At 52.3% G+C, this 22,524-nt stretch overlaps 2 protein-coding genes across 2 annotated transcripts; both read right to left on the bottom strand.

Moving 5' to 3' along the window:
- Window positions 1-6,185: 6,185 nt before the first annotated feature.
- CPLX3 (complexin 3) lies at window positions 6,186-9,901 on the bottom strand. Its single transcript, XM_036348933.1, has 3 exons — window positions 9,713-9,901; window positions 8,481-8,568; window positions 6,186-6,808 (listed from the first exon to the last, which is right to left on the bottom strand). Exons 1-3 carry the CDS (start codon window positions 9,874-9,876, stop codon window positions 6,584-6,586), a joined length of 477 nt encoding a protein of 158 aa, XP_036204826.1. The 5' UTR covers window positions 9,877-9,901; the 3' UTR covers window positions 6,186-6,583.
- A 4,325-nt stretch (window positions 9,902-14,226) lies between these two features.
- On the bottom strand, window positions 14,227-19,030 carry LMAN1L (lectin, mannose binding 1 like). The gene is given in 5 exon segments (XM_036334590.1): window positions 14,227-14,521; window positions 15,163-15,191; window positions 15,194-15,304; window positions 15,598-15,806; window positions 18,987-19,030. Coding segments are annotated over 5 exon segments (447 nt in total). The 3' UTR covers window positions 14,227-14,467.
- Between the last annotated feature and the right edge of the window lie 3,494 nt (window positions 19,031-22,524).

Genomic DNA, 22,524 nt, shown 5'->3' with positions numbered 1-22,524 from the left:
TGCTCTGCTCTGCACAGGCCGTTGCCCCACACAGGCTCCCTGGCCTCCCACCCCTCTTTCCCTTGGGCCAGTGAATGAGCAGGGTTGGGGCAAAGGGCATTCTCTAGGGCAGTGGTCAGCAAACTGCGGCTTGTGAGCCACATGTGGCTCTTTGGCCCCTTGAGTGTGGCTCTTCCACAAAATACCACGTGCAGGCACGTACGTACAGTGCGATTGAAACTTAATGGCCCATCCACAGAAGTCGGTATTTTGTGGAAGAGCCACACTCAAGGGGCCAAAGAGCCACATGTGGCTCGCAAGCCGCAGTTTGCCAACCACGGCTCTAGGGTATCTCATACTCAGCCCTCCAGGAACCCCAAAAGCTGGGGTAATTCCCAGCAGCCCCTACCCCACCCACAAGGTCTTGGTCTTAACAGCCCTTAGAAGCATCTTTGGGGACTTAGGGGATAGGAAGGCGCCCCCCCGCCCCAGGGAAGCACCAAGGCAGCAGTTCATAGATTTGTCAGATGCCAACCATGAAGATAACCTTCCAGCCAACATGAAAGGGAGGGAATTATTTTCCCTGAAGTCCTTGGCCTGGCTGTGAGGGGCAATGTAGAGCAGTGGTCCAGAAGGCAGGAGGCAAGGCTAAAATCCTGGCTCTGCCACTTGACCAAGAGACCCATTGACTAACCCAGTGATTTTCAACCCCTTTCATCTCATGGCACACATAAACTAATTACTAAAATTCTGCGGCACACCAAAAATATTTCTGCTGATCTGACCAAAAAATGTGTAATTTTCATTCATTTACATCAGGTGGCTATTGTCTTTTTTATAATTTGACAATCTAAGAAAAAGAGGTCGGTGCCCCTGACTAAATAGTCAGGTATTGCATATTTTTAAAATTATCGCTGCACACAGGTTGAAAAAAGCTGGACTGGCCCATTTCTCAGTTAAACTAGGATGAAGTGAAGGGCCCTGTAGAAATCTCTAAGACGGTAATGAGTTACTGTACACTAGCCTGGCACACAGTAAGATTCAATCATTATTTTCAGATGTAGGGAGAGAAATGTACTTCAGATTATCTTTGGGCATGGGCTGGGCAAAAAAAGCCTCAGTAAGTAAAAGGAAGGAAGGGAATGAATGGAGCTGGTTGTGGAGGTGACTGGGGAAGATTGACTGGGAAGGAGAGACTGACTGACTAGGATGATGGGATAGAGGGTTGGTCTACAGGCCCCAATTATTTCTTTTTTTTTTTTTTTTAAATATATTTTATTGATTTTTTTACAGAGAGGAAGGGAGAGAGATAGAGAGTTAGAAACATCGATGAGAGAGAAACATCGATCAGCTGCCTCCTGCACATCTCCTACTGGGGATATGCCTGCAACCCAGGTACATGCCCTTGACCGGAATCGAACCTGGGACCTTTCAGTCCGCAGACCGACGCTCTATCCACTGAGCCAAACCGGTTTTGGCGGCCCCAATTATTTCTGATATCTGCATTGACTACCTGCCAACAGGGCACTGGACAGGTGGGACTGTGGGGGATTGGGCCCTCTCTGGGCAGAGTGTTTGGGTGCCTCCATGCTGGTCCTGTATTTGGGCCATGTGCCAAGGAGGGAAACAGCCCAGCCAGAGAGCTAAGGTCGGGAGGAGGTGGGTTCACTCTCTAGGGCTCCCTTCGAATGGCAGAGACATATGAGGAATAAGCCAATCTGCTTTAAAAAAAAAAAAATTGTTTTATTGCTGAAAGTATTACAAAGAGTATTACATAGGTCTCCTTTTTTTCCCCCTTGACCTTACCCCGGCCACCCCTACCCCCCAGTGTCTTGTGTCCATTTGTTATATGCATGCAAACCCAATCTGCTTTTTTAAAAAAAGATTTTTCTCTCTAGGGGTAGGAGTTGTTTTTGCCTCTCATCTTTAACACTTTGAAAATGCCCAAAGCAGGGCAGACACTTCCCCAGCATCAGGGTGCCTCACCCTGCCCTGTCCTCCCACCTCCACTCAGTCCCCCAAGTCAAAGCCAGTCCTGGGCCAAGCTGGGGAGCACCTGGGCCTGGGACCCACTGGCTCCCATGGGACCAGCCCTGGGGACAGCAGATAGGCCTTGGGCAGATTGAGGGACGCAGGTGCCCCTGTGCCCAGCCTGTCCCTTTCTTGGCTAACGGGAGTTTCAGAAGGTCATTGAACCGTGGTTCCTGCAAGTCATCTAGGAGGACTCTTATCCTCAAAGACCACTGAGGTTGGGGCATGCTTTCCCTAGAGTAACTCATACCCATACTTACCCGCTTGAAGTATCATAGATACACACACACCGACACTAACAGGCCACAGGCCTCAGCACCTACAGAAACACCGAAGCCACGTCCAAGCTCACAGACCCAGGCAGATTCCAGGTAGACTTCTACTCATGCTCACACACAGGCACGTCCGTGCTGAGCAAGGCGAAGGCAGCCTCAATGCTGCTGCTCCCCGACCCAGCTCACCCTGGCCTCTGCTCTCTTGGAGCCTCGCATGGGTTCTGGGAACAGCTATGCCTGGTGGGTACTGAACTAGAGGCAGGTAGCAGGCTCTGTGGCTTTCTCCCAGTCCCCTCACATGTGTTCCCCACCCCAAGCAGCCTCAGGCATCAGCTGGACCAATAGGCTCTGCCAGCAGCTCTGGCACAGCACACACTCCCCCAGATGTTCCCAGCTCGCTGGGAGCCTCCAGTGTCTGAGGGGGGACCGTGGCCACTGGGGGAAGGGGGAGGCTCTCAACTCCAAACCCTGTCACCATCCTCCCCAAGTCCACCCTGGGGCCAACTGGCCCCTGGAGAGTCTCCCTCTGGGAATTAGGCCTGAGCTATCTGGATGGGTAGAAGGAGACTTGAGTGGAGCAGGTACCAGGGCTTGCCACCAATCCCCTGAAATCTCCCATGTCATGGGGCTAGAGAACCTAAGGGTGGGGGTAGGGGGAGCAGGCCAGCCATCTTTGCTGTCACTCTCTTCCTGAAAGAGTGGTGGTGAAGGGGTGCGGGGGGGGTGTGTGTGTGTAGAGGAACTGTATCATCACCTTTCAACATTTCCTGTGTCTTCAGACTGCCTGCAACGCTGAGAAGGACAGTGAGAAGGATGAGAGAAAGAGAGAACAAGAGGGAGAGGAGGAGAGGACCTGGGGAGGTAAATGCTTTAAACTATGGGGCCTTATTGGTGGGATTTTAATCACGATGAAAAGGGAAGTTCTGGTAGCAGGTGGCTTTCTTTGTCGTCCTCATATAATATCAGGTGGACTAGTCATGGAGCAAGTAATTATCTAAATCAATGGGAGTAGAAATAGGATGTGAAGAGGGCATCCTCAGTAGGCCCCGAGGGCTTAGAAATGAGGCAGGTGGGAGGGTGTAAGATGGGTATGAACCAGGAATGAGCCGGAGAGCAGGGACATAGATGAGAGGGGCATGGACTGCCAGAGAAGCCAGAGAGCAGGGGAAGGAAGGGGGAGGTGAGGCAGGGGGAGGCCAGTAGAGCTTGGGACCCTCAGTCTGCTTTCCTTGCCCATTTCGGCCTGAGCAATGGAGCTGGCTCCTGCTACCTCAGAGCCTCCTTCCCCCAGTTCCAGGGAACATGCAGACAGGTCAGGGCTTCTTGGGGGTCCCAGCCTGTGAGGAGAAAACCAGTGTGGGGGCTCAACCTCCTCCCTGACCCCAGATTCCAGCCATTCTCTTTGGTGAGGGTTCAGTGAACACTAACCCTAGCCTCCTCACAGCCATGTCCCCCTTGGTCTTTCACCCTTGGTCCTGTAAACCACTGGGGGTAAAGGGGTCCATCCGACCCATCAGGCAGGAGGCCCCTGGAAGGTGGAGTGCTGACGTGGGCCTTGCTGCAGTTAAAGAATGAGTTATTGCCCTAACCAGTTTGGCTCAGTGGATGGAGCGTCAGCCTGCGGACTGAAGGGTCCTGGGTTCGATTCCAGTCAAGGGCATGTACCTTGGTTGCGGGCACATCCCCAGTAGGGACTGTGCAGGAGGCAGCTGATCGATGTTTCTCTCTCATCCATGTTTCTAACTCTCTATCCCTCTCCCTTCCTCTCTGTAAAAAATCAACAAAATATATTAAAAATAAAGAATGGGTTATCATTTATTAATATAGCCTGTCATGTGCCCAGTGCCCATGTCCCCACACACACACAGCCTGGGCCCCGGGTTGGGTCTCCTCCAGCTTCAGGAAGGTCAGGAGGGGTTTTTGTCCAGTGACAACCTAGGGACAGCCTAGGCCCGGGGATGCTCAAGGAGGACCTAGCATGACAGCCACAACAGCACTGTCCCCTCCTGGCCTGTGTCCTTCCCTGCTCTCACCTTCCTATTTCCTCATCCTCTTGTCTCTCTTCCACCTGACAGTCCCCACGTCACCTACTGCACAGGTTTATGCGCCTTGTTCTTATTTTGCCACAGAGGCCATAATGGAAACCAAACCCTCCGATGGCCGTTCCGCCTGTAAGTCTTCTCCACAAGCTGGTGCCAGGGGTGGGGTGGGGGAGATGTTGATACCTCGTTTTTGTTCAGGCCCCTGGGATGGCCTGCTTGCGGAGCCTCCTGGTTGGTTCCCCAGACACTACACAGGTGAGCATGATGATATTTGGGCTCTTCAGTCATTTTAAAGAATGAGTCATCATTTATTGATATGGCCTATCATGTGCCAAGTGCTTTACAAATGGTCACCCTTTGAAACATGTATTATTTTTGGATGGGGGGGAGGGCTATTCATTTTACCGGGGAGAAAACAAGCTCAGAGAGGGAAAGGGACCTGCTCAAAGTCACACAGCAGTGCCAGGGCTGGAATGCAGTTGTCCCGCCTTTTTTTTGTCATACCTTCCATCTCCAAGGTAAGGACTTGCCAGAGACGGCTGTGGTCAATCGGTGGCCTCTCCTGTGGTCTCAGGTAACACCTCAGAGGCCCTGCCCATCCTGCTGGCTGCCACATTCTCAAAGCCCAGCGTCTGACCTGGTGCTTGATAATGCAGGGGGACCCCTACCTAGGGCCCTGAGAGGGTGGAGCTTGAACATCATATAGGGGCTAGTCCCCACATGAGGCTGTGGTGAAGAGATAGAGGACACCACTCCAAGGAAGGATTGGGTGCTCTGTGAACCCGAAGACTCTTGGAGGTCAGTAAGAAGGGCGAAGATAAGCAGGTCATTTGGAATTTTTATTTTTCACTGAGCTGAGTGAGGAGATCCAACTATGGAATCCAGAGAGAGAGAGAGTTCTACAGGAAGAAAACAGAAATAGGCCAGGCCCTGGGCTCGGCTCAGAGAAGGCCTGAAACCACCTGGGCTACCTTTCGCTGCCAGCTTCATCCTTGGCACTTGTCCCTCCCATGGCATCACTCAGCTGCCAGAAGCCAGAGCCCACAGTGGCAACTGCTTGATGCTATAACTGCAGCTGCTGCTCTGCCCAAGGAGAGGTGTGGGTTGACTACGAGGAGCCAGGGAGGCCAAGCTAGGAAGAACCTTAAAAATCACCGAGTTCAAGAGAGAAAATATATTTCTGTTGTTCAAGCCACCCAGTCTGTTGTACTTTATGGCAAACTGATAGTCTAATATGACACACTTAATGGTCACCTGTATTCGTTAGCTCTCCCAAGGCCAGGATGTTTGGTTAGCCTAGAAACTTCATCTTGTAATCCTGCTAGAAAACTTTGACCTTAGTGTTTTATTTTCCCCACTGTCCAGAGACCACTAATAAAAGCAAATCCAACTAATGCTCTACATCTGTGGAAACATGCTTACATTCGGGCATCTCATTATTGTATTTCACACACCCATATGGGGTGGTTTATACAGTCGGGAAGCAGACTTTGTTTTGCTAAAAATTATAAATGTGAGAGTTCCTGCATTAGGGGGTTAGAATAACAGTGGGAGAGAAAAGCTATTAGACGAGGCAGGCTTATTATCTTTTGTTTATAGAACATCTTCACTCTGTAATGGTGTCTGGGGATATTAAAGTGTCTGATGAAAAAAAGACTTTATAACAAAACAAAACAAAATCCCCGAGTTCATCCTCATTTTATAGATGATGAAATGAGGCCCAGAAAGAGCAATGGATTTCAAAGAAAATGAATGTTGAGACTCAAACTCAACTCTTGTCTGCTGCGTTTGTCTGCCGAAAGCCCCCTCTACGCATATCTGAGTGCTGCTGCCCGAGGCACCAGGGGGTTGGCTTGTGTCTGTGTGTCTGTGTGTGGCAGGATGCAGCTGTGGTGTCTGCCTCTGCACAGGCCAAGGTCTCTGTGTCCCTCTGTGTGTCTCTAAGGGTGCACCTATGTGCAGGAATTTGGGGTCATGGCGAGAGAAGGTCAGTCGGGCCTATTCCTACAATCTTGGGAGGCTTCCAAGGCTGAGTAGGGAGGCTGAGTCCTGAAGGGTAGGGGGAGAATGGGGACTTTGCTCCCAGAGGAGAGGGAGAGAAGGCAGGCTGGAGCAGACAAGGGTCCTGGGACTAGCCTGGTGCAGGGGAAATGAAGACGAGGTGGGGTATGGGTCCATGGAAGTTGAGGCAGGCTCTTAGCACTCATGTGGGCCCAGCCCTCTGGTCACCCCAGTGAGCAACCCCAGGGGAAGTAGTCACATGATGTGGCACTTCTCAGCTGATGGCTTGAGGTTCCCCAGTGTGGCTTGGGCTTTGTCCTTGAGGGAACCAAGGTCTAAGCCAGGAAGGTTGGCCAGCTGCCCGAGGACTGAGGCCCTCTCTTCCTCCTCCTCTGTGTCCTCCTCAATCATCTTGGCCAGCTCCCGGGGCAGCTCCACATCTCCACCTGCCATCTGGATCTGGCTCTCATCTGTCTCATTCTGAAGAAAGGGAGGGTTGGGCTGGAGTTGGAGATCTGTGGGACCCCAAGCTGAGGGTGTAGGGAGGAGCCTGGACTGGGTTCCAGGCTCCTAGGTTCTTGAGCCCCATGTTCCAGTGAGCTCAGTCCCCACCCCCACATCCCAGGATCAAGCTTTTGACATTTATACTTTATACCACTCTACTTCACTCTGAGATACTGAAGGGGATACAAAATAGGAATACTTAGGAGTCAAACTGTTATAGTTAGTCATATATTGACTATTGTTAACTACACTGAAGGACATTACCAATACTAGTAGTGGGTACCATTCATCAAACACTTTTTATATGGCTGATATTGAGCCGTGTGCTTTTAATTCTCACAATGACCCTGCAAGGTAAATATTGTTTTCTCCATTTTACAAATAAGGAAGTTGAGGCTCAGATAATTTAAGTAAGTACCTTGCCCATGGCCATACGACTTGGAGGTGGGACAGCTACATGTAAATGCATGGCACTGATACCAGCATCTGTGCTCTCTTGGCAAGGCATCTATTGTTGTCATTGCACTTCCTCATCCCTTTGGGTTCCCTGGGGCTTTCCACTTATGTCCTACTCAGTTACAGCCAAGTCTTCCCTCTTCACTGGACTGAGTTCCCTAATGGAAGTTGTGTCTATTACATGCTTAATGCAAGCATTTGAGGAATGACTTCATTCCTAGCTGTGTTTAACTCAGTTACTTCCCAGAAAGGCAAACTTTCTGGACCTGTTTTCCCTTTGAGATACTTCTAAAAGACTGGTGCACTGTGGGGAGTCAGAGGCAGCCAGAGGCTCAGGAAATATTTGTTGAATGAGTGGGTGTGATATTCACATATCTGATCTTCTAATTCAGGTGGAAGATCAAGGTCGGTATACTGTAGCGCTGTTTCTGTTTCTCCTTAGAGTCTATCGTAGTTTTGGGCACTTGGGGTAGCTTGTGCCTTAGTTCTCTGCTTAGGCAACAGGAGTAGAACACTTACAGCCCATCTGGTGCTGCAGTGCATAGTGGAGTCATCCTCCTGGCTGCTTGGTCAACCAAGGAGTTACTTTGCTCTCTGCAGACAGACCCATACTCTGGAAAGCAGTCAGGGGCCTGGAGAAGGCTCAGCATTCACAAGCTTGAGCACCATCACTCACTGGTTGGATGATCTTAGCCAAGTCCTTTAATATATCTGAGTCTCAGTTTCCTTATTTGTAGATGTGGGTGATTGCTACCTAGTGGAATTACTAAGGGGTTAGGTAAGGGTGTGAAGGTTAAGTGCCTGGCACACAGATGGTGCTACCTTCTCTTTCCCATCCCACCTTGCCCGGTGTTCAGAAGCCTCAAGAGCCTCACCCCCATGGTAAAATCTATTGCCTTCCAACTCTTCATCTGCCTGGGCCTGACTTGTATTGGGGGAGTGTAGGTTGGAGGACAGAAGGGGCCTGGACTGGCTCCAGAAACACAAACCTATCAGTCTCTAGAGGACTGGACTATCCTTCCTTGCCAAATCCTAGGCTTAGGCAGGCTCCAGTTAAGGAGTGAAGGAGTGAAAGAACAAATGGTCTCACCAAGCTCTCCATGAATCATGGCTCCCAGAGTGGGGCAAAGGAGTCCAGGGCCCAGGGCTCAGGGGCCTGGATGTGCCTCAAAGCCCTATCTCTTAAGCTTACCTTGGGCAGCCGGTATTTGTCTCGGAAGTGGCTCCGTAGCATGGCCCGCTCTGCCTTCCTCTGTGTGAACTGTATGTCACGTTCCATCCTGCAGGGGCACAGGGCCAGAGTCATTGCCAGCACTAAAGAGATGGGCACCTGTGGGCCTGTGTGTCAGGAGGGTGCTTGGACCTGGCAACTGCCTGTTGCTCTTTACGGCCTAGCCCCCCATCACAGGGCCCTTTCTAGTCTCCACACATGCCTCTGGACAGAGCTATGGGAGGGAGGTCATTCTGGCTCCCTAATATATATCCCTCTAAGCCTCGGATTCCTTGGGTCTTTTCCCTTCCTGGCAGGTTATTTGGAGGGTGTGGGGTGTGGGGATTGAGTGTGTGTGTGTGGGGGAAGTATTCGAAACAGACTTGGTTTCATATCTGGCTCCATTACCACTTTTGTTATGGACATGTCTTTGGGTAAGTCACTTACCTTCCCCTTTTGTAGAATGGGGATAAGTTTTTGCAATTCACAAAACTGCTATCAGCTGAAATAATTATAGCTAACATTTAATGATTTACCGTGTTCTAGGTGCTGTGCTAAGCAGTTTACATTAAGTAATTTAATCCTCATAAATATAAGGCATGTTTTATAATTATCATCCTCACTTTACAAAAGAGAAAACCAAGGGACAGAAAGGTTAAGTAAATTACCTAAAATCACTCAGCTATAAAGAAGCAACGCCAGGATCTGACACAAGCAGCCCTGGAGTCTAGCCCTAGCCCCACTCCAGCTGTTTCTCTGTTCTAGCATTGTCTGAACATCCGTGGATTCAATATCTACAAGTGCTCCCATTTCAGGATCTGTGTCCCTGACTCTGAGCCCCCTCAGCTGCATCGCTTTTTTCAGAGCCTCAGGCTCAGAAGCGCTCCATTTGGAAGACCCAGATATTGGGACCAGATCGGATTAAAGGATTACTTGTTTCATCAGAAATGCACGTGCTCCACCCAGTCCCAGACCCCTATCGCCCCTGCCCCCACTTCCTCTGGACCTAATGTGAAGCTGAGGCGGGGCCTTAGGTTTGAAATGTTGTGGCTCAGGGTGGCAGAGGGAAACCTAGAGGTGCACATCCCAGCCTCTTACCAGTCTAGAGAAGTAGGGGAAGGGATTGAGTTCTGAAACTACCCTAGAGGTGGGCCGGGCAGCTGGAGGATGGATGTGGGAGAGGGTCGTTGGAGGTGGGAAGGGATCTCACTCACTTCTCTTCCACCAGTTGCTTCTGATACTCCTCATACTCCTCTTGGCTCATGCCCTGCGCTTCGGCGGCGGACTTGTCCCCATCCTCCTTGTCTTCGCCACCCCTCAGGCTCCCGGTGAGGTTCTTCAGCTGGCTGCCCACCATGGTCTTCACCATGAAGGTCATGGTCTTCGCTTGCCCGGGCACTGGGCACCGGGCACCACTCCTCGGGGAACCAGGCACGTCTGCGCCTACTTCAGCACTAGGTCTCACGGACAGCTCCCGCTGCGGGCCAGCACCCCACTCTCTGAGCCGCCTGCTGCTCGCTCTCCACCCCCCGGCCCGCCCCCATTTCGCAAACCGCTCCTCGCAGGGGGTGGGGGGGCATGCACGGGGCTGAGGAGATTGGACCACGTGCCCGCTCTGCACTCCCGCCTCTCCCACGTGCCTCCTTCAACGCCAAGCTCTGCCCAGCACTGCTACAAAAGGATTACGCAGCCGTGGGCAAACTACGGCCCGCGGGCCGAATCCGGCTCGTTTGAAATGAATAAAACTAAAACAAAAAAAATTGACCGTACCCTTTTATGTAATGATGTTTACTTTGAATTTATATTAGTTCACACAAACACTCCATCCATGCTTTTGTTCCGGCCCTCCGGTCCAGTTTAAGAACCCATTGTGGCCCTCGAGTCAAAAAGTTTGCCCACCCCTGGATTAGGGTCTTTGGGCATGGGGTCGCTCCTTAGGGGAATGGGCTGTGCTGATATGTGCCCCGGGAACCTGGCTCCCTACGATCCCCAGAGAGTTGCAGCCAGGGGCAAAAATCCAGTGCTGGGCCCGACCCCTACTTCTCCCCAACCTGCTGCTGCAGCAGCTGCTTGAAGAGCTTCACACTGGGAAAGGGAGGGAGACCAGAGAATGGGGAAACCCAATTATGGCTCCATGGGCTGCCTCACAGAGTTCTCCATCATGTGCCTTCCCCTCTGACCCCCTGGAACTGAAGGGAACTGGGGGAGAGAGAGTTGTTCATGGTGATGCTGGCTGGGTTGAATTTGTTCTGGTGAATTTGGGGACAGAATTATACACAGTTGTGACTCCCTCTCCCTCCACAGTCCAGGGCTCAAGATCTATGGGGTATCCAGTCTTTTCATATTCAAGCCAACTCTTGGCCTCCTGGGCCACTTGAAGCCCACTCCCAGCTACCTCTCCAGAGGAGGTGGAAGAGAAAGCCTTCAGAGACGTAAAGGCAAACCTGGAAGGTAAATGAACATATCAAAGCTTGGAGAGAGGGAAATCACCTTTAATATGGTCGGAGCTCCCCAAAAGCTGAGATGTGGGTAGGAGAGGGAAGATACTGGCCTAGCTCTACACCCCCTAGACACCATTCACTTCCCCGTGAAGAGAAGCGGACACTCCTTCCGGGCTTTGAAGTAGGTCGCACATGCAGGCATGCTTGGGGGAGCGGTGCTGTCTCCTCAGATGCATGGTACAGGACCCAGGGGAAGGCTGCAGACTGTCCTGAAGGCTATTGTTCAGCTCCTGCCTGCTGCCAGGGAGGGGAGAAGCTTACTTGAGCCTCCCCCTTCTGGGCTTTCGAGAGCAGGTTCCTTACACTTATTACACTTACTGCACCACAGTCTCCCCTGATCTGGGACCTTCTATGGCTCCTTTGGTCTGCCCTATGAGGAACACACTGTCCCTCTGGCATTCAAGGTCGGTCTGTCCAAGTGGTTCCAGCCTTATGGCCACCATTGCAGTCCTATGTAACATATAAGCCTGTCACCATTCCACCTCACTATTCCACCTCAAAATACTATCGCTATTCTCCTCACCTGGAGATCGTCCCCTCTGCAACTCTGCTTTTAAAGCTCAGCACGCTTTACTGCTCCTCCAGGACCACCTCCCCTACACGGATTCTTCTGGTCTTGAAATTCCACCAACAGAAGCTGTCAATCCCATTTCTGAGCTCTTTAGCACACCCTACGTCTCTAAATGCTTCGCTCATTCAACAAACACCCACCAAGCAGGAATAGTGACCTCCACCCAACCTTTGTGGCTTTTTAAATATATTTTTATTGATTACAGAGAAGAAGGGAGATGGAGAGAGAGATAGAAACATCAATGACAAGAGTCACTGATCAGCTGCCCCACACTGGGGATCAAGCCTGCAAACCCTGACCTGGAATTGAACCATGACCTCCTGGTTCATAGGCTAGGCAATCTTTGTGATTCTTTTTGCCCATTTTCACAAATTGGTCCCAGCCTTTGCTCTAATAGTTCTAAACTTGCCACTTTTTCTCTAAAATATTGTGTTCTTTCATGCTTCCATGCCTTTCCTCATGCTGTTTCCTTTGTAATGATGACTGTACTTATCAGGTTGGAGAACTAGTTGCCTTGATGACCTGTATCAAAGGTCCCTTCTAGGCCAGTTCCCTGATCTCCCCAGGCTGAGTCAAGTGCTTTTTCTTGTACTATTATATGTCCCCTGAGCTTCCTGCCATCATGGCACTGATCACATAGGGTGTGACTATCAGGTACTTGTCAGTTTCTCACACTAGAGAGAGATTATTGTGAGGGCAGGATCTAGATGGAACCGGTGGCTGAGCACATGGTTAGTAGTGCCTATTGAAAATATGGGCACTGCTCATTGCCAGCTGGTAGAACAGGCAGGTGGGTCTTAACGCTCCCTCTCTCAAATCAAATTATTATGCCCAGAACCAAGCCGGGTAGGTGTGGAAAGTTCTGCCTATGGGAAGGCCCACTTGAAGTGCACATAGAAGAAGAAAAAGGAAGATGAGGAGGAAGAACAGGAAGATGCTGGGCTGTAGGCACGAGGAGGGCCCTGGGGGATGGCCAGCTGGGCATGGTTCCTTGGCTGCTGCTTTCTGAAAGGGGAAGTTCTATGGTCCTGGATCAGCTTCTCACCCAGAATCTGGGCCATTGTGGGTTCTGTTTCTCTCTCTCAGGCTTGGGGTGCTATGGTTTTCATCCAGGGCACTTGGAGAGAGGGAGCAGAGTGCAAAGCTGCCTTCCCCAGCTTCTATTTCTCCATCTGTGGGAACAGCTGGGAAGGCCTGGGGCCTGGGATCATTATGGACCAATGGTTCTTGAGATGAGAGAGAGAGAAATAGAGAGCAAAAGACAGGGTGGGTGGTAAAGGCAAGGGAAAGAGCAAGATGGGGCAGGGGTATGGGGAAGAGCAGGCTGCTCTGAATGATCTTGGGCATAGCCCACTCCCATTTCTCTTCCAGTCATTGAGGGAGTTGGACCAAGTGGTCTCCAGAGCCTTGCTGGCACTGAGACTCTGTGAGACTCTCCAGAGAGCAGACAGGGTAGAGAGAAGATGAGATGTGTCCTGTGTGCATGTGTGCATGCACACACAGATACAGACACAGGTTTGCCTTCCAGGGATCCAAGGAGTGAAGGATTAAGACAAGACAGCTTGGGGCTCAGAAGTATTGGGAGAAGGAGCTGAGCCTGGGTCTCATGGATGGAACACCAATGGTTCCCCTTCCTTCCCCCTTATTGCTGGGCCCGAAGGCCTGCAGGAGGCACAGGATCTGAGCCAGCTCTAAGATGATGCTTGATGCCCACAGGCAGGTAGAAGACCTGGGCTCTTGAAGCCACGTGGGTTACTGCATCCCAGTGGGGAGTAGAAACCAAGGCAGAGGACTCATTACGCATTCTGGTCCCATCCAAGCTGCCTGACCATGTCTCATAATTCCCAGAGCAGCACCTGGGTGGGGAACCGGCACCATCTATAGGGCCCCTTCTTCTGAGCTGTTCTTACCCCAAACCTCCTTTCTGGTTCCCAAGACAGCTTTAGCCAGTGAAGGATCTCCCTAAAGCTATCTGTCTCAACCTCAGGCTCTTTGGGCTCTGCCTTCCATCCCTAGTCCTCAGGAGATTTAGCTCTTTTCCCTCATCCCTTCTTCCCACTCCCAGTCTAGAGAGCAGGGACAGGGATTGGGCTGCAGCCATAGCATCCAGCCTGAAGCCTCCCTCCTCCCTGGTATCAGGTAACCCCTTGTTCCCAGGGCTCTATGGGTAGCTCCAGAGACCTGTCCTAGAGTGGGATGCTGTGAGATGGGAGGGGCCAAAAGGAATTCAGGGGCCTCCTACCATCATTAGGCCTGATCTTGGTTGTGCTTCCTCCAAGAACCCTATCAAAATGCCCTCTCCTTCCAGGAGCTCAGATTTACCATCCCTCCCTAGGGTGAGAATGTCCAGTGGGTGTTGGTGGAATGGGGCTTCTCTTTCCTCCACCCTCATAACCCCTCCTAGTCCTGTGCCTTTACCTCATCTCTTACAGGTCTTGGAGCAGAATCCACTGCTGTCCACAGAACAGGGTGCTGACCCTGGCAGAGTCCTGCAGGAAAGCAAGCCTCTTCTCTAGGGGCCAGGGCACAGCCCCCCTGCTCTCAGAGTCTACCTTTCTAGGGCACTGCAGCCCTCTTCCTTCTAGAGGCCTTACCAGATTACCTGACCCCCTCATTATGGACACATTGAATTTATCTGACCCCTGTCCACCTCAGCTCTTGGACTCCCCCTCCTCTCAAAACCCTCTCCCGAGTATGGTCCTACTCCCCTCCCCCAGACAGTGGTCACTCCTGGGGTTTCTCATAACCCCTCCACTTTCTAGAAATGGTTCTGCCCCTGAAGGAGCAGATGCCCAGTTCAGTCCTCTCCTCCCCACTTCCCCTGGGGCACAGTCCAAACTGTGGCCAGTGCCAGTCAACTCAAGCTCAATGCTTGAACTCCTGTCTTGCTGAGCGGCCTAGAGAGATTGCCTCTCTGGGGTGGATAGGATCTGGCAGGAAGGATCCTGGGCCTGGAAATAAGATTAGAGAGGCCTAGCCTTGGAGTGTGGTGCCACTCCAGCAGCCCAGCCTCAGTTGCTCTGGCCTGAGGACACAAGATTCAAACCTTGAGCTACCAGAGCCCAGCAAATCCCACAGGAATCACTGGCCTCTTCTGCCCAGTATCTAACATCTTGGCTGGTTCAACTCTCAGGCTTCAGGTTGGGAAGGCCATGGAGAGAAGCCAGGATGGCAGTGGAGATGAAACGAGGACTCTGGTTCTTCTGAGCATTAAGCAAGTCATATGTGAATCAAGTCACATGTGGAACTACATGCAAATTAGAACCCGGTCTACTTTTGTTACTTGTCTAAGGACCTACGTCCAAATACCTGGCATCTCCTCTCCCCAGTCCCAGCTGTGTGGCTCCTTGGGCATTTGCTTGTGGTGTGTTAGCCTCCTGCACAATCCCCTGCCTGGCAAGTCCATCCCATCCTGTGACCTGCAGCATTTCACCCGTGCCCTCCTTTCCCTCCAGACCTCGAAGGACAATAGTTCCCAAGTATAGTGCTTGCTCCTCTTTCAGGACACAGGGAGCCCCCTGGTGCCATGGGGCCTAGTGCCTAGGGAGCTCAGCTTCTTCAGGCCAGCATGGATGTTCCAGGGGCCACTCACCCAGGCTCCCTCAGGCCTGGCCTGACCTAGGGATCCTGCTGCTGCTTCCATTGCCTCTCAGCCTGGGCCAAGTGCTCAGAGAGACCCTGCAGGATCTTCTTGCGTCTGTTCAATGTCTCCTCCAGGTCGAAGATTCTTTCCCCTGGGGATTGGTGCAGAGCTGGGACAGCCAGACAGCTGGATGGGGCAATGGATCCTATCTATGGGGGCTTTTTGGAGAGGGGGACAGAAGGCATGGCTTCTGCCTCCAAAACTCCCCTGGAAAGATGTGTCTGGGTGGTGGGGTGGGAATAGGAGAGAGCATCTAGGCCCCAGGGACTGCTTAGATATAGCCTCCATCTCCCCATTGGTTAAAGAACTCCTGGTTGGAAGGGAAGAGTATCCTATGATACTCAAATGGGCCCCTTCCCTACCTGCCTCTCCCTGGGCCCCTACCCTCTTCCTGGTCTTTGGAGTTCAGCTTTGGAATCATGTCTTCCCTGGTGCCCAGGGCCAACCTTGCCTGCAGCCCTTCCAGCTGCCCTGGGTGGTTAGGACCCCTTCTCTGTGCTCCCACAGCCTTCAGCCAGCCTCCAAGGTCCTTAAGGACAAGGCCTGGCTCTAGGTCACTTCTGATCCCAGCACTGCCCAGCACAACGCCTGGCCTGAGCAAAACTCAGAGAGCAGGTAGAGATAATGGTTGGAATAGCAGGTCTGATGGCACCATGACATGAGCAGAAGCATCTAGGGAGGAAAGGAGTCCCTGAGCTGCCTCTCCCCCAGCCCTGCCCCCAATGTGGGCCCATGGCTATCACCTCTGGACCTTTCAGACTGAGGTCAGATAGGACAAGACATCATGGTAATCTGGAAAAGGGGATAGAGAAGGGAAGGGAAGATCTCCCATCCCCAGCAGCCCACTCACTTAGTCCTCACCTCCCAGGCTCCATTATATTTCAGGCAGGCAAAAGATCTGTGTGACCTGAGGCAGCTCTGACCCTTGTCTGGCTTATTTCAGAAGAAAGGTATGAGGGTCAGACAAGCAGATGGGTGGTCTGTGAGGGTCAACATCCCCCACCAGCCAGAGTAGGGCCCCCAGTGAGTAGGAAAATTAGGCAATTCTGGACTAGAGCCATGGAAGCAGACTGAGCAACACACTAAGGCCCCAGGGAACTACTGACAAAAGCAACCACATGGTGGCTACCTCCTCAATATGACTCTGACCATGTCACTCTCCTCGGAAACCTTCGATGACGCCCCAGTGCCCAGAGTCTAAAGACTGAAGTCTTGGCATTCACGAACTCCCACTGTCTGATTGCACCAACTATGGGTCCCTCCATGGACTCTCCATTATATCCTTTGCTCCATTTCCCTAAACATCCCTCATGGCTGTCCCTCTTCCACTTGCCCCACAGCTCCCAGCAAGGGCCACTTATGGGGCCAACGCTGGGATAAAAGCTTCTTTTGTTTTATCCTATTTGAGACTTTCAACAACTCTGCAAGGCAGGCAGGAGAGGACTTGTGACTTGCCCAGGTCACACAGTGGGGAAGTGGCTGGCAACACATCCAGTGCTCCTTAGAAGGTGTGCTCAGATGGTTCATTAGGCACATTCCTCTGTTTTCACCTGCCAGGGTTCTGGTGGCTGATGAGACCCCAAAGAAACTTCCAGGAGCAAAAATCAGGGGCTCCACATCAATGCAGACCAAATCCAGGTCTCTGGGAGTATTCAAGGACATCTGAGGGGCATGGAAGGAGGTGAGCACCTTACAGATGGACCTCCCTCCTCTTTGCTTGTGGCAGGGAAAATTATCCCCAAATCTGAGTGTCTGGGTCCCGTGGTCCTAAAGGGGGGCAGGCAGCCACAGGACTTGGTGTCAGAATGGCATGGAGCGGTTTGCACACCTGGTCTTGTGTTAGCCCTCACAGGTATGTGCTTTGGGCCAGCTGGGATTCTGTGTAGGGAGGAGGATCCATGTATGTGCTGCCCATGTGTTCCAGGGGCCCTGCGTGGTGTCAGGCACAAATCAGTTGAGGCCACGAACAACAGATTACACAGTATCTCTGTATCTCTGAGCCTGTAACCTGCACACCCTGCATGTTTGTAGGACCTGCAAAAGCAAAAGAGGCCGTGTGTGAGTAGGACCTGCTCATGAGCAGACTCTGCGCCCAGTAGGCGAGCTTGCTTGGAAGGGGTATGGCCGGTTCCGGAAGTTGTGGTAATGAGAGCCCAGCACCCAGCTGGCTCCATCTCTGTGGGGACTTAGAGTCCAGTAGGGCCATCCAGGACCCAAGGACTGGACAGTGGGGGTGGTCCCAGAGGGCATTCTTCCCAGGCCAGCAGTGCCACTTCCCCCACTGGATGACCAACCTGCTGGGACATGTCCCTGTGGTCCCTTGTATGTCTGCTCTTTAGCACAAGAGGGAGAGGCAGGAGAACAAGCCCTGCCTGGCAGAGTACAGGGACTTGGAGTTCACAGAAGAGGTCAAAGTTCTTTCTGGGACTTTCCCAGGAGGACAGAGGCTGGACCCAACGTGGAGTTTCGCACTCAATCCGCCAGACCACCACCTCCTCCCACTGTCCCTTGCTCTTTCCCCTTTCCTTAAACCCCAAGTCCCTCCTTGCCTCTGGGTAGGGCTTCTCTTTCCTGTCCCTCTGCCAAGCTTGGACTGTAGCAGGACAGACAACATGAGATGTCTGCTAATGGACAAGGACAATACGACCAGCTTGCCTGTCCCGCAGGGCTGTGCAGCAGGTTCTGGGGAGTTAGGGGAGGGTGTGGAGCCTGAGAGGCCCTGAGTTTCTCTGTGCATACAGACCACAGGTACTGATCATAGCACAATGCCTGTCATTGCCACCTTCAGAGGAAGGTGACACAGAGCAGGGAGAAGCCAGCTCCAAGCAGCCACCTGCATATGCCTCCTAGCTGTGACCATGAGCAAGTTACCTACCTTTCCAAACTCCCACTTCCTCATCTTTAAAAGGAGAATAATAATCAAAACTATCTCATAACGTTGTTATGAGGGTAACTCAGACAATGAACGGTGCTGTGTCTGGCATACAGTAAGCTCTGCTCCATAAATGTCAGCAATTATTCAAATGGTTACGAGCTAAGGGATGTTTGCTGAGAGACGCTGGCGAACTGGCCCAGCTGCTGAGGAGGCAGTGAGCTGGAGAGGGCGGGGAAGCACGTCTTCTGGAGAAAGGGAAGGGCGCCGAAAGGCCGCTGGCACAGGGAGGAGGGTGTGGACCCTCCATCAGCAAGTCTGGCCTCGAATCTCAGGTCAGCACACAGCTGTGTGACCCCAGGCCAGTCGCTTCACCTCCCTGGGCCTCAGTGTGTCCATCTGTAATTGGGACGAACAGTCCCCACTTCCCAAGAACATTGTGCATCAGATGAGATGACATGAGAGAAGACTCTCAGCACAGACCTCACCCGCATCATTTCACTACCCCCACTGGTCTGGAGCTGCTGGGCTGAATGAACGAAGGATTCTCTGGGGTGGTTCCCAGGAAGAACAAGCAAACTCTGCTCCTGGGCCCAGAGGAGGCACAGCGGGGACTGAGTGGGAGGGAGTCCCAGGGAGGCACTACCTTTGAGCTATCAGCTCAGGCGAGCAAGGAAAACATAGCCCTAGGAGGGGTGGGCTCCTTGTCAGAGGCTGGGGCAGGGGCACGAGCGGGCAGTGTGGATACAGCCCAGGAATGGGAGTAGGTGTCAGTCCAGATAGGCTTGCAGGGGATGTGCTCTTCACTGGTCAGCACGTGGATGGGAGGGCTATCCATGCGTTGACCAGTGGACACAAGGAGGAGGGTGTAGGTGTGGGCAGGCAGAAGACCATTACTTACCTGGGTATCTTGGAATGAGGAGTCGAAGAGGATTCCAAGGCCATTCCTCAAGGCAGGCTCCACCAGCGCAGAGCTGACTTGGCCCCTGCTCTTAGCCCCTGGTGTACTACACAGTCCTTGGGTCCCCAGCTGCTCAACTCCCCTGTGGGACACTGGAACCGCGGGGTCACCACTCACCTCCCTCACTCACCCTCTCTGCTGGGGGCCACTCACCAGGACCTGGGCTCCCTGGTGCCCTGGCCCAGTCATTCTCATCTGCATGTCTGCCTGCCAGCCAGACAAGAGGACAGCGGCCCTGCTCTACACTGCACCACTTCAGTTCCATATGAATGGGGCCAGCGCACTTCCTCTGGATGGTGTCTGTGGACCAGGGCAAATCAGGGCCTGGGCCCCACCTTCCCTTCCTCCCCATTATTCTCTCATTGGCCTGGCTGGGCTCTGGGAGAAGGAAGCAGGTAACATCAAGGCTTGCCATTAAATACCAGGTTGGCTGGTCAGACACAGGAATCCACTGAAGAAGTGGGCACTGGAGCCTAGCATAGGGGAGGGCAACGCATGCCACACCACGTAGAGCACTCTGCTTGCCTTCTCACTTGAGCCTCACCACAAGTCTGTTTTTATCAGACCACATTTTACAGATGAGAAAACCGAGGCTCAGAAAAGTTAAGAAATTAAGTGGATTGGAACTCAGCTCCATCTAACTCCAAAATACAAGCTTTTTCCACCAGAAGAGGAAACTAAGGCCCTACGAGGGAAAGGACATGTCTGAGACCATAGAACATAGGGAGCACTTTGAGAGAATTAACCATGTGGAGGACTCCAGAGTTCCCAATGAGACTGGGTGAGGGGGTGCGGGGGAGGTTCCTGGTGGGGGAGTTTAAGGGGAAGAAATAGAAGGTGAGAAAAGCATGAAAGCAAAGGTAGAATTAGCCTGCAAGATGGAGAAGGAAGGAGGAAGGATGGAGTGTATGTATGTGAGAATTATCATTGGTGGAGGTGAGGAGGATGAAGGAGCCCTATTTTGTAAAACAGAAGAAAGTGGAGAGAAACTGAGACAGGATTGGCCAGAACCAGGGAAAGGGAAGTCACCCCAGTTGGCTCCCCACCCCTCCATCCTGCTAGACTGGAACCTGGCCCAGGTCCCAGTCCCTGCCAGGACTTTCTAGAGATGCTATTCTAGCCTCTTAGCTTGGCAAAGGCCAGGGCTGGGGGCAGGGAAGCTCAGAGGCTGCAGAAATCCTGGCCAGAAATCCTGGGGGCCCTTGGAAGCCACCACTGCCTCTGAAGTGACTTGCAGGAGGCAAGGATTGCTCACTGTCTACTACACTCATGCCTTGCGCCGTATGTAGATTGTTCATGGAACTGTGAGCTCCTTGTGTCTGATACAGCCCTTTGTCTTGGAGCTGGGCACAGAGGGACATGGGGAGGGAGTCCAATAAAAAGATCAACGAATGAATAAATGGACAATGAGCATACCCTGGGTAATTTGCTCTTCCACATGGTCTGTGGCGCCCCAAACTTACCAAGGCCACCGCGGTAAGTGTGGTACAGGCCCTGCCACCTGGCGCTGAGGCAGAGCCTGGCTGATGCTGTGAGAAACAGCCACTCCTTTGTTTGCCCCTTGGTGCCTCTGTGAGCAGGATGGGGCCAAGACCCCAAGGTAGGAACTGTCGTCTTAAAGGGACATTTGTTCTGGTCTCAGGAATAGTGCTGTTTTTCAGAACGTAGATCTATGAGAAACACAATGGAAATACACAATGGATCTTCTTCTGTTTGCTTTGCCTGCTAGGAAGCTCTGAACCAGATTCATGGCCCAACTCTGAAGGGTATGCAGATCTTGGTATAACCTGGGCAGACCTATGTTTTGGTAACAAGCCATCTTCCTGAACTCATTTTATGTCTCAGCCCTAACCACAAGCCTCATTCTTCTTGCTCACTCCTAGTTAAAACTCCTGTCTATTGCATAGGTTCTTGTAAGTCCTCAAAAATCTTATTGAACGTTAGATAGAAGACAGATTTTTTGTAGGTCTGGGTTTGGAAGGCCCTGAACACAGACCTGTGGGTGAGATGTTCTCATACATGCCTCACCCAGCACACATGCAGGGCAGAGCTGGTGTCTTTGGCAAAACAGTCAGCCATGAAGAGCCCTCTTCCAGGCAGCCCCCTGGTCCTCCTGGACGGCCATAGGCCCAGCAGTGTGGAGCTAGGAGAGTAGAGGTTTGTGCTGATCCAAGTTGCCTTGTGTCTCTGTGTCTGGGACTCGGCATGTGAGCATGTGTGTGTGTGTTCATGGGTTCAAGAGGGAGGGATTAGGGGTGTGGAGGGTCATCAAAGAAGAGGCGGAAGGAGAGAGAAACCCTAGGGCACAGAAGGAAAGAGGCAGAGAGGAGAAACTGAGGCTGTGGATAGGGCTTTGATGTAGTGGGTGGAACAGGAGACAAGTCTGGGAGGGGTCTGGGGTCCCTGGCACCGCCTGCCCCAGGCCTGGACTCATCTTGGGCAGAGGCTGGTATTGGCAGACCCACTCCTCACCAAGTCACAGCCACCCCTAGTGGTCAGCTGCTTCAGCGTGCTGAGGAATCCCGAGCATGGCTGGTCCCCATCCCATCCTTCACTCCATGAGGGCTCCAGAATGGTAAGCCAGGCCCAGGCAATGCTGGCCTTGGTCCTTTGAAGCTGAGATTGTACTCAAACTTTCACTGAGGAGGATGGTACCCCTCAGGGCTGTGGGGGGTCAGGGGCAGGAGGAAGAGAAGGCAGAGCAAGGGATCAGGGCCACTGACCACAGGTACTGTTGGCTCAGTGGCTAGAGCATCGACGTGCAGACTGAAGGGTCCCGGGTTCGATTCCGGTCAAGGGCATGTACCTTGGTTGTGGGCACATCCCCAGTAGGAGGTGTGCAGGAGGCAGCTGATAGATGTTTCTCTATCATCGATGTTTCTAACTCTCTATCCCTTTCCCTTCCTCTCTGTAAAAAAATCAATAAAATATATTAAAAAAAAAGGAAAACTCAAAAAAAAAAGATCTGGTGTCTGGGCCCAGGGTGGGTCCCTACCTGGGAGGCCACGGAGGGGACCCAGGGGTGGGCAGGTGGGAAGGAGCTGGGTACTGGCTGTTGGTACTCCACTCTCCCTCCCTCCCCACACAGACATTCTGTTCCTTCTGGGGCTGATCTCAGGCCCTGCCCCTCCCTCACTTGGCCAGCCTGAGCTCTGCCCCTGCTCCTAGGTTCAGGCCATCTTCCCACCTTCCCTCAGCTCCCCCATCTGAGGGACCTCAGAGATCACAGGGACAAGCCCACCCTTCAGTAGCCCTGGTCTCTCCTCTTTTCTCAGGAAGGGCCTCTACATGCTGCCTGCTGTCTCTGTCCTGCAGGTGGATGTCCTGACTGTGTGGCCAGCGTCCACCCCATCCTTCCCTGTCCTGCTCTCTTCATTGTCATGCTCAGCTCTCTACCAGATTCCCAAAGGCTCATGCCTCCAAGCAGCCTGGTTTTCTCAACAAATAAACTACATGAAAATACAAAGAGACAAACAAA

Source organism: Myotis myotis, unplaced genomic scaffold, assembly GCF_014108235.1.
Source record: "Myotis myotis isolate mMyoMyo1 unplaced genomic scaffold, mMyoMyo1.p scaffold_m19_p_1, whole genome shotgun sequence".
NCBI classification, from domain to species: domain Eukaryota; kingdom Metazoa; phylum Chordata; class Mammalia; order Chiroptera; family Vespertilionidae; genus Myotis; species Myotis myotis.
The sequence above is the reverse complement of the archived record's forward strand: the minus strand, read 5'-3'. Positions and strand labels throughout refer to the sequence as shown.

Bases quoted from the DNA above. Each gene is read 5' to 3' on its own strand.
- CPLX3 (XM_036348933.1), bottom strand. From the start codon at position 9,876: ATGACCTTCATGGTGAAGACCATGGTGGGCAGCCAGCTGAAGAACCTC. The intron at 8,569-9,712 runs GTGAGTGAGATC...GTGCCCCTGCAG, and splicing joins AAGCAACTGGTGGAAGAGAA to GATGGAACGTGACATACAGT. The intron at 6,809-8,480 runs GTAAGCTTAAGA...CCCTTTCTTCAG, and splicing joins ACAAATACCGGCTGCCCAAG to AATGAGACAGATGAGAGCCA.